This window comes from Idiotropiscis lumnitzeri, chromosome 11, assembly GCF_059441095.1.
Source record: "Idiotropiscis lumnitzeri isolate Australia: NSW breed Sydney's pygmy pipehorse chromosome 11, RoL_Ilum_1.0, whole genome shotgun sequence".
NCBI lineage: Eukaryota > Metazoa > Chordata > Actinopteri > Syngnathiformes > Syngnathidae > Idiotropiscis > Idiotropiscis lumnitzeri.
Window position 1 is genome coordinate 9,155,507 of NC_142401.1, and position 12,355 is coordinate 9,167,861.

At 39.6% G+C, this 12,355-nt stretch overlaps 1 protein-coding gene across 1 annotated transcript in view; it reads right to left on the reverse strand.

The window, feature by feature from the left end:
* LOC148327267 (kazrin-like) overlaps positions 1-12,355 on the reverse strand; it is an 86,584-nt gene that overhangs the window by 58,414 nt on the left and 15,815 nt on the right. The window contains exon 5 of the mRNA XM_088309402.1: positions 11,041-11,204. Coding sequence (XP_088165528.1) covers positions 11,041-11,204 — 164 coding nt within the window. The remainder of the gene's footprint in view (positions 1-11,040; positions 11,205-12,355) is intronic.

Here is a 12,355-nt window from a genome sequence, read left to right on the forward strand (position 1 = left end):
ATACTGTAGGGCTTTTTTAAAAATATTTTATAAATACTTAAAAATATTATTGCATATTTTATTTATTAATTTAGAAGGTGTAAAGAAAATATGGATCTAGATTAGTTACTCATTTGAACTCAACTCTATTCCCACAAATACAAATACACTAGCCCCCCCCAAAAAAATAATTCAAACACTTGGATAATGATACGCTACATAAAATTGATCAGTAGCTCACTGAACAAAATTTCTATATAATCTATCACTATTTGCACGACTTACAACCTAACATTTTTAACATACGTGACCTTTGTATGTATACACTGGCAGGTATGTTCAATGTTGTATACCATTTCTTTGTATATTTCTACTTCTGAATACTAAAACATTTTTTAAATTTTTTTTTAAATTGCCAAGTTGGGAAAAAAATGGCCGAGCAAAAAGGTCGTAACGTGATAATCACCAATATATTTGAGTGAATAATTTTGAGAAAATCTCCCCCCATATAAATTACTGCACACTTTCTTGTGAAAATAGAACTACTGGTATTCAAAAATATGTTTTACTCATTAAAATATAGATCCTTCCAAGACTGATCTTTTAAAATATTTGTGTTGTCTGCATTATTTATAAGTAACTGAATAACAAAAAAAAGTAAATACAGTACAAGTCAATACTTCTAGTATGTACCGTACTGCAGTTTTAAAAGTGCACATCAGCAAGTGAGAGTGCTGAACTTGCCACTCCTAGCTCGAGGTAATAATGGGACTTGATTTCTCCTTGCAATCTGCTTTTTTGTTGGGGAGCATAATCATCATCTCAGCTGGGTTTTTTTTATTTTGGAGCACTTTCTATTGAGGGTGGCTCCAAATCAATAGTTGTTGCCTTGACACACACGCACACACATTGAAGGTGATGAACTCCTCATCAATACACTAGAAGCACACATCCCTTTGACACATACAAATGACTGTGTCTTTGCTACGACCACAATGTCCTCATGAGGAAACATGATGCGCTGTGCAAAATCAATGCTGCCACATAACGGTGCGCAGTACAATCAAGTGAGAGGTGAGGGAGGTTTTTTTTTTTTTCTTTGCACTATTGAATGACAATCTCTAATCATCAGGCTTTCTCGTTGAAAAGAGTGGCTGTAAGCTATTACCTGCTGATTTTATGGCCTTCATGATCAGGATATGCGTCAGCTACAGCTAACTACTTCAATTACCATTCATTAAAACCGTTGCCATGTAAATACTTTTTGTGGACGGGCCACATCGTAGTTATGACTGTGAGCCCATTTCAAAATGCATGATCACGTACAACAAAGTAATTGTCTGTTGAACATTTTTTCCAATTCATTTTAAAAGGCGAAGATTTGTAACAAATAAATGGCAATATCCCATATTTCAATGTTTTTAAAAATGAACAGAAAGATGACACACATGATTTGCAGGCCACGTAAAATGAGGTCGGGGGCCAGATTCAGCCCCTGGGCCTTGAGTTTGACACCTGTGACACAAAGGTTGGATCAAATAGTTAGGGAATTGTTTAACTTAGCTTGGATTTAGCCATTATCTATAGTGCACCTCGTCAATCGGGTTGTGGCCGAGCTGGCGCCGCCTGTCCCTGTAGACTTTGGAGAGGCGGGGCACACCCCGGACTGGTTGCCAGCCCATCGCAGTTTAGACCCATGGCACACCAAGCGACGCAGATGAACGTCAATGAACTGGACACTCAAATGAGTCCGTGAGTCTGACCCACAAGCTGATTGACCGTCAAAATCAGGCTCACGATTTTCACTCACTCCTATTAGCGTTAATCAAAACTCAGCTGAAGCAGGGTACACGCGTACCGATAATCAGGCTGAACTTGAGGATTTCCTTCACTTCCAATCAAAGTCAGCAGCAGCCTGATTGTCAGGTGTATCGACCTTATTATCCTGAGCCATTAAAATGTGGCGTGAGATGTGTTAATTTTACTTGTACAAGTAGTTTCTGACAGTCCTGATGTTGTGTGGCACCTTTCAGTGTTGGTACTATAGCAGACTTCTGGTTCAGATGTTTAATAGCTTAGCCTTGATCAAAGATCGAAAACAAGTCGCTAAAATGGACTTTTTAAAGGCCCAAAAAAATAAATAAATAAAAAATCTGCATTCTAAGATGTATTTTACAACATCCTCTAATCCAGTATTAATAAAATGTGAATTAATGATGAGTACTGCTCAAAATTAGGCTAATATTTTCAAGCTCCTGTTAGCTTTTATGCAAAACTAAGCTAATAAGCCATTCGGGGTAGCCACTTGTCCTTGATTAGCACATGAAAAATGGAAATGATATTGAACTCCTCGACTAAGTTGTCCACATAAATCCACGGAGGCACATTCACTAAAATGTCAAAGTACAACTTTGCATTCATTACGCAAATTGTGTGACCTTGAAGATTGGCCAAACTGCGTAATTAGCACAGAGGACACTGGACGGCATCCTAATGTTTTCATCTGGCTCGCCAAGTGTCCGACCAATTACCTCTCAAAAGCTGTTCACAAGTCAAAACACAAGTAAACATACATCGCAAATTAATGTAGTCTTTTGTACAGAAAGACAAAACAAATGGGATTGATTTTAGAAGGTGAGCCTCTTGGGGCAGAGGCAGCCTCTCTAGACCACTTTTTTTCAGAGGTAATTAGTTTTTCAACGCAATGAAGCCGCAAAACTTGTAATAGGATCGATTGAAGTGACTACTTAATTGTATCAATGAGCAAACCACAGTCAGTGGTTGCGGTGCAGCAACTTAAGTGCCGCAGAACACTTTGCACAACCCCCTGAGTGGTCGTCGCTACCAAGTGAACACTAAAAAAAAGAATGTGTGACATGCTTTGGTCAAAATACCCCGTGCATTCAGAATTACATCAGATGAATTGTGTAACAGCCATGTTCACAATAACTGCTTGGGGTCCTGTATGCAAATTAGCCACTGCTCACCCCGCCCCCTCTTCCAACATGACTATGGATTTGAATCCTGGGAGGAACATGGAGTGACTAACAGGAGGAAAACAGTTTTCCATATCAAATTAAGGAGAACAGTGGCCCAATCGAAAAAAAAAAAAAAAAAAACCTGAGGTTGACTTTGAAGTCAGTTTCAGTCGACCCCCAGACGGCAATATTAGGTCAAAATGGCATCCCGTTATGATGAATAAAACAGGTGGATTACGCTGTTTAATTTTCATTCCAACAACGATATATTAATCAGGACATGTTTAGACTAGTGTGAGCACACCCAACATTTGATTGCAAAGACAATCTAAAAATATGAAATAAAATGATATTTTTGACCGAATAAAGTGGTTAGAAAAAAAGGGCACCCCAAGCCATTTTCAACACCAATTATCTTCACAATAAAAAAAAAGAACAAAGATTGTTTTTACGTAGACTGATACCTTGAAATGTCATTAAATCCAGTACATAAAAATTTAAAACCAAATCGACAACACCTTAAAGCCTGCATCTGTACCAATTGTTTTTGGCATAATATTTTGACTACTTTTGCATTTTGTAAGAAAGTAAAGCTGTAGTTTTGATGAGATAAGAGCAATATGACCAAAGATAAAATATTGAAATAGGAGCAGTTACATGAGGTTTCTATCAAAAATGCAAAATAGTACTTAAATTAAGTCCGATTTTTAAGTCATAATCCCGCAATAACACAAGTCAGAATAGTTTAATAATAGTCAGATTGATGTAAAAAAAAAACTGAGAAAGTGTATATTTGACAGAATAAAGAAAAAGAGAGAGAGAGAGGAAAAAACTCATTATTTATTATCTTAAACTTCTACTATAACAACAGCAAAGTGTGATTGCTTAAAAGACAATATTTGGAGACGTCAATATGGTCACAAAAAAAAAACACTCTTGTTTTGATTACACTTTGTCCTGTTTGAGCAGGATTGCAATTGGAAGCTTTTTTTTTTTTTTTTCTCATCCTCCACTTTCCTGCCTTGCTCCCTTGTTACCTCTTGTATAACAACACACCCAATTTGTCAGGCTACATGACAAAATCAAACATTCCCTATGCAAGGGATCATTTTTGCAAGGTTACTGGAGAGCGTGCTGAATTATTCATGGTGACTGTCAAAATGTTATATGCTAATTAGTTTGCGCACATGCAAACTGTGTTAAAAAAAATAAATAAAAGTAGAGGAACATTATATTAGATGATTTTGTTTCGCATGGTGCTTAGTGTAAACGCTGCCTCCTAATCCCTCACAACTCCCCGAGCCAGACGCGGTTGGGACTAATTTGGCATGCAGATGAATTCAATCCCCAGTCCTTATTATTTAACACTTTTAAGTCGTTTACAATACGAATAAATTGGAGCCATTAGATTCAAAAACACACACACAATAGAAATTTGGCTCATCAGCACAGCAAGCATTTGCATAACTGTTCCGCTATGTGCGAATATTTAAAGAGGCGCTGCCCTCTAACTTGAGGCAGAAACTTCCAGTACAACTTCAATTACATTGGTGCACCGAGCAGCCATATTGCTCTAATTAAAATAATCAAAGTCCTGCTGTCAGGTTGGCACTTCTTCAGCGCTGTTGTGGCTCGGGCTTAATTGCTTTTGCATTTTAATGTGCCGGTTATCTGACTCGGTGTGTGTGTGCAAGAGAGTGCAGGTGTGTGTGCGTGTGTGTTGTGGCTATGAAAGACACCAGCAGCCCAGCAGAAAATGTCGTTTCTTTCTTTTTTGCTGAGTGTGGTCATCACCGCTGCTTTTATTGCACGCTTGAATGTCTTTCAATTTGGTCCTTCCGATAAGTCGACATGTTTGAACGCGCTCAAAGGCCGCGCTTGTGCCATTCTTTACACAACCAAGTACATTTTCTGCGGTCGGAAGCCGCTCACATTTTATAGCGCCAAAACTTCCAATTTCTCCAACCATAACTTGGCAGTGACCTGGGCCAAGATATGACATTTTCATTTCTCTATTACTCTAATGTCAAAGCCAAAAGCCAAACATCCAGAACAGGAATCGGGATGAACGTGAGAATTTTCCCTCCCCCTTATAATCAAATCAGCCAAAGCTTGATTATGCGATATGTCTAAAAAATTATATTGAGTGATTATCTTATGATTTGTTAAAGGTCGAGTTGACAGTGATTACTCAGTTTTCGGGGAAAGAATTTTATTCGAGCCGTATTCAAACCTTCCAAAATGAATTCAATTTTTATTGCAGAATCATACTCTTATAGTGTAAATTGTAGAAATGTCTCACCAGAATGAATCAAGATCCTGTTCTGGGCATCTCAGTCCCCAGACCTCAACCCCATTGAAAACCTTTGCTGGGTCAAAAGGGTTGAGTGCGTTCGAGAGGACCCAGGTCGCTGGATGATTTAGAGACGAATGGTCGAAGATCCCTCATTCTGTATTCTCCCATATTGTAAAACATTATAGGGGAAGATGAGTTGCAGTTTTATTTGCAAAAGGGGGTTGTATAAAGTATTATCATCTGGGGTGAATAATGATGATGACGTAAAAGTATTTTATTGCGGGATCTCAAATGTGATATTGAATTATTTAAAGGGTGGATTTTCCTTTTTTTTAATTGTTTTTTACATCAGTCCTACACTGTAAAAAATGGGGAGTGATTTTTACTTGAAAACTCCCAGTTATGTTTTTTTGACGTAAATTTTACAAGAAGACTTTTTGAGTAAATTTTACAAGTTCATTAAATAAAAAAAAAAGTCACAGAAGTAAATATCACCCCCCATTTTTTTACAGTATATTTAAAAAAAAAAAAAAAGACTTAACATCTCACCCGGAGGTGCAAATTATTATAGAGGGTGTATGTAGTAAATGCAACAGATACCCAAGAGTGATTTACATTTAACACTGAAATCAGCAAAATAAACAGTTTAATGGCCAATTTCGGTGCCAATTTTCCTCAAGGCTAATCAGTGAAGCAGACCCAGTATTTTTGTCAAAACTGAAAATCTTCAAGTGTCTCCGATCAAGTCTACTTGCTTATGATTCTTCTCGACTACTCGCACAGATGTTCCACTCTTCACCATTCCTACTTTTAATCATTTTTACAAGGCTTGCAGGTTGACTCAAAATGCACAGCAACTGTGCGAGTCTCCGTGCAAACTTTGCAAAAGGACACACATCAATCTTTGGAGGATTTCATTTAAAAAAAATAAAATAAAAACAAAAACACCATCTGCCGCTGCTGGCATACTCAACATCTCCACGAGATTCATGATAGAGCAGAATGGCTCGACGCTGACTTGGAAAAAGATTTGAGGGTTTTGTATAAGCAGGCAGAGGCAGTCGATGCGCTATTACGCATAATTCCCAGGAAGGCGTCGCTAACAAGGACAGTATACGAGCGCAACCGGTCGACGTGCCTAAAGAGCGCTGATGGGCGGAGTTATTGTAATCACGTCTAAGGAGACAGGGGAGGAGTCAAGACGCAGATTGGGGATGTGTCATTAAATACAAAAAAGCTTGTGTTCAAGGGGAAGTCTTAACAAGAATATGTTCAAGGCATCCCCACTCGTCGAAACACGGCATTCTGATTAATATTACATTTGCGGAATATGAGTTAAGCAGCTAATAGACCTGTTTTGCCATCGCGTGGTGGCCATTTTGTCTTATTTGACAAAATGAGTTAGGGCTCAGCTAACGACCAATCATGGCTCAGCTTCACAGGTGAGCCATGATTGGTCATTAACTGAGCTACTGTGATGTAATTTTCAGTCGACAGAAGTGACAAAATAGCCGCCCCTGAGATGGCTAAAAAGGGGTAAATTTTGCTGAATAACTCATATTCCGCAAACGCAACATGAATCAGAATGTCGACTTTATTGAAAGTACGTAAAACATATTATTGCAAAGAATTTTGGGGCTGTTGACTTTACTTTTAAGAACAATTAATATTGTATTTAAAGGAGACGTTCAAAAGATGAAAAAAATCAAATCAAATCAAAAAGTATGTAAAATAACTTCAAAATTGTGACAAATCAAGCCTTTCTCTCCGCTCTCAATCGCTATGGGAGCCACAATCAACTGTCGATCAACAACCCCTTCTATTACCTGGAAAAATGGGTTTCTTTGTCTAGCATTTTTTTTTTTTTTTTTTTAGGCCTGCACATAATTACTTACATAACTACACACACACACATACACACACACAAACACACAAAACAGTTTTTTTTCCTCTTTAAGTTGTTTTTTTTAACAACTGCATGGAGAATATTGACTTTGGGCACCAGTTAACTGCTATTCCAGGTCTCGACCGTTGATAAGCGTGGGTGGATCGATCGATACAAATATCAATAATATCCATCCACGGGGTCCTGCGTTTACGATATGAGGTTTTGCGGTTACAAGTGGCACACAATGAACTGGGTCATGTTCAAGTGGCAGTCAGGGGGTTTCAAACCTGAGGCCACATTCTTTAGCAGCAGTCCAGAGTCTGCCCTGCCGTGCGACAGCAAGATGGCAGACGGTCTGCACGCGTGCAAGGTCAAAGCAAAGATGATGTGTGGAGCAGCTCGGCGGGCCCGATGCCGTCCTGGCGTGACGACTTGAAATGTTTGTTGTCAGATAAAAGTCAATTTCTATTTGCTGCACTCCCTCGCAAGCCGTGGACGCATTCAAATCGGAGGTCAACAGGGAACTGAAAGGGCTCTGATAACAACAATCCCATCTTCGATCCCGCGCTCGTCTGAACATTGGCGTTTTCGAGAGGCCTTAAAGCCAAACGAGAAGACGAGAAGTTTTTCCACGCGGGAATGATAAGCCGCACCGGCATGTCTCGTTTAATGTCGCCCCTCACACCCGCTGCCAACACAGCGGATGAGTCTTCTTGTGAATTATTTCGAATTCTGTCATGTGGAGGCGGCGGCCAGCGCAATAAAATCTGGACGACTGTGTGTTGCATGCTCTCTGCATGAGGAGGCCCTGAAGTCGACATCACGTGTGAAAGCTCAACAGGAAGTATATTTTGCTCGGGTTGACTCAGTACACAAAAGAAAGCGACAAAGTCTCACGGTCGACACAAAAACATTTTAATACAAAAAACTTACTTTTTAATTGCTGTTATGCGTCTATTTGAGCGTCTGAAGTGCCTTAATGCAACACAAAGTTTCTCCACTCATGACTGGAAGCTACCATGGTGAAGCTCCAAAATTTTTCTAGATCTTACACTGTGCCTCTTCACTCACCCACTAATGACAGCATCATCTTGCCCAACGATACTTTAATATGTTCACAATGGCTGTGACTGTGACAGCCAGTCCACCACTGAGCCATCCCGCCCCATAACGTCACGCCCCAATCCCAACCGCAACCGGAGTCCAGACTTCTCCGACAAGACCTCTTCTGGAGCCACCAGAAAGATCACATCCAGAACATCTCCAACCAGACTGCACATCTATACTGGTAGTCCAAAAAAAATGCTCAGATACTACAAAGCCGATAGCACATTACAAGCCTGACATCAACCTTCAGTACATGCTCGTAGCCATGTCAAACGTGGAAATACAACACTACACAACCACACTAAGCCAAGTACAAATTATGTTGCGCAAGGTGAACAAGGAACTCAGCTGCGACGATGAAAGAGTCAGCAACCAAGTAGCGGCACACGATAACTGGTCGGAAGAATTCAGGTCAGGAGAGCGACACACTGCGATTACATCTGGTAAAAAGAAGGAAGTGATTGAGTGAACAAGTCTCACTTCAGTTGTCTAGTCCTTTCATTTTATACTCAACAAGCATTCTTGTATCTCTGTCTTCAACATGCAATAACACGAACTGAAATGTAAGTATATGTAGTGGATCTAAAAAGAAAGTGGTTTTGGTGCCTGAGTGCATCTAAAGGCAACCAAGAGATTAATAGTCATCCCTATGTCAACAACTTCTCGACAATCGATCTCGCCCTCGCATTTGAGTGCATCGATTTGTTCTCCTTGACACAAAGGAGCACTGACTGACAATGACTCGTATGTTATCTTTTCGCACAACCTGCAATGTTTGTTCAATGTCAGAAAGCAAAACCTTTGTAGATCTTGGTGCATACGGTCCAGATGTGTGTCACTTAGCATCCAAAGAGCAAAGAAGACTCTTTCGTATCATCTAAATTCTCTCGGAGAGCCCAGACATCATAACGATCAGCATTGTGACAAGCAAACTGGTTTCCGTGGCAACACCATGGAAACCCAACCACGCCCATTGCAATAAACATACTAAACGGCATCAAGTATCTGTTTTTTTTTTATAGCTGAAATGTCAAAAGTTTGGCATCACAGGACGTGTTCACATTAAAAGCCACATTCAACGTTTGATTGACTGGAAAACGAATTGTTGGATTGATTCAACGGCAGCGGGGAAAATGTAGGGTAATAACTTGCGCATGTTTCCTCTAAATTCCTCCCCCTCTCTTTTTCTTCACTTTATCTCCTTCCTAACTCGTTCATTTTCTCATCATTTCTGAAGGAACCGAATGGAATAATTGTCCCCGCAAAATAGCCTGCGGACGTCTCAGACCTCCCTGGATCATTAGTCGCCCCAATCTATTTTGTTTTTCTTTTGGCCCAGACTCAAACCCTAACTTTAATTATTTCATGATCAATAATGAATTAAGCTGGATCTAGCAGCTTTTTAATTGAAATGACGACATTGGTAAGATTAAGGCTCAGTCATCGCAAACTTTAAACAACCCTTTGGAAAGTTTATCCCGTGTTAAACTAAAAAATAAGCACAAATAAAAAATAAATAAATAAATGTGATTCAACAGGGATGTTCCTTGTGAGGGGCATTTATACATTTTGACCTATGTAAAAAAATAAATAAATAAATAAATAAATAAAAAGAAATAAATGTAAAAAAAAAGGCTTGCTAGAATTGTGAAATCAAACATAATTTAACGTTTTTGTTTTTTTTCCCCACTTTGCTGCTACTTACCTCATCTTGACCACAAAACCTAGGCGGTCGCCAAGTGCCCATTTCACGGCACGGAGGTGCTGGCCACATTTTTAAGAGTCTACTGTTGCGTGTGACTATCGCACGACAATTTAAAAGAATGATTGTGTCTTTCGTTAGTGAGTGTGAACAACCTTTGTTGGCTGTCGGCATAGCAACAGCCAGCCTCCCCGTCGACGGCATCTTTTGCCGTGTGTGGACTATTTAAATCTTTCTGACAGAGCCATCTAATTTGTCCACTTTGAAAGGAAGCGATGAAGAGCGCATACACACAAATCATCGCTCCATCAGCCACCAAAGCTCCTCGTCATCCATCAGCCCGCCGAGTCTTTAGTCCTCAATAACAGCGTAACAAAGTGCGGGCTAGCCGCGGTTGACCTCGGTTTGCAGGTGAGCGCAGTCAAGTCAACGACTCTGAGGATGAATGCGCCGGAGAACGACGAGCGGCTAACATTCATCATAAAGTGCACGGGAACGTATTGAAAGAGGAAAGATGGGAGGAACGCGATGGCTTGGGATGACTTATCGTTCCAGAGGAGAAAGGGTCATATTGATATTATACGATATTTGATAAAATAACAATTGAGGAAAATTCATAAAGGTAAAGATCATCATAATAGATTAATGCAAGAAATAATGGGAAGAATAATTATGATATTAATCGTATATTAATACTTTTAAAATTAAGTACAGGTATTGCGATATAAATAACATTTTAGCATTAATTAATTAGATATAATAATAAAAAAAAAATAGTTACACCCTATTTTCATGAGCAAAATACAGTTGTGCCACAGCATCAAATGTTTAATATGTCTGTGTTGAAGGTGTCAATTTGAGGCGTGACTATGAAAAAGAATTGAAACTTCCTCCTTTTAAAGCCGCGATGAAAAAGTGTGTTTTTTTTAAAGAGATTTTACTAATTTAGTGTTGTTAGGATCATTTCAATTTTGCCCATGTTGAGGCCTTAATGTTCTTGAAATAAACACAACTGCACAATAGGTACTGCAAATTGGATGAAAAAAAAAAAAAAAATCAGATGAACAAAAAGTGTCAATGTCGCTGTTACCTGCGCATCCATGAGCAGGTGTCTCATAAGATTCATGGACTTGGCCAAGGGGTCCCCCTCCTGCTCCCCGCTCAGGAAGTCGTGCTCGTCATGACTCAGGCTCCACGGCCGGCTCACCATGAACTGAGCGATCTGGTCGTTGAGGCTGTTGAGGGACTGGACGGCTGCGTGCCAGAAAAAAAGGAGTCATTTACAGCACAAACGTCTTATCTTCTGCGCACGGCGAGCTTTTGGTTTGTCTGCCGGCTAATAATGAGAAGCCTCCCAATGAAGTCGCTGTGATCCTTCCTCAGCGAATGAAACTCTCGTTTTGGACAACGGGGGAACCATTAGGATAAATCCATTAGCGAGACACAGAAACCCACATTTGCTCCATTATATGATATGATTCTTCCCGGGGACCGCCGCCGTAATAATGCCATTATGTCTTGTAGCAGTTAATGGCCGTTTCAGCACCATTTTGCACCGCTTTGTCTCACTGGGCTGGTGCAAAATTTGGTCCTTTTGTGCTTTCAAGACTCTGCGTCAGAATTGTCTCCTCAATTCAAAGTCACATTTCACAGCAGGGACGCATGCACAAAGTCGGCGCGAGATCATCAGAGCGAGCAAACACGCGGCACTTCAACAGAACTTATCTCTGTTTTTAATCAATTAATTAAAATGAGCTCGACTGTGCGCGTGCGTGTGCCTTTTTAACGCAAAAACTGAAGTTTCACAGTATTGAGATGAGTAAAAAGACGGAGTGGGAGCGTTGCGGGATTAATCGGCAGCAATACACTTGTGGTGCGTCCATGAATGAAGGTGTGTTGTAATCCCACAATTTGTGAACAATGTTTTCGCGGCAGGGAAGCGTGCATTGCATTTTAATGAACACGATTACATCGGCTACATACTCATTAGGTACACCTGAATAAGATGTATCAAAAATAAGGTTTGGTTTTGATCATTAATGCAGGGTTTTTTTTTTTTTTTCGGACAGTATTTTGTCTTATTATTTAGCTAAATGAGAGACGTGATATCAGAAACAAATATACAAGGAACATTTAAAGTCACTGTAAAGTGAAAATTCATGTCTACTAGTGAAATGATAAGTTTGTATTGTTTGTCAAATTTCCCCATTGTGGGACAAATAAAGGACATCTTTATCTTTATCTTTTTTTTATGTTTCATAATGTTGTGTATGGGGGGGAAAAAAGCAGTCGTGTGCGTGTGTCTTTTCAAGACAAACGACATAACTCAGAAACCTGGTATCTAAAATAACCAGATTCATTTTTAGAAAAGAAAAAAAAATTGATTTTAACATCGCATTGTCAAA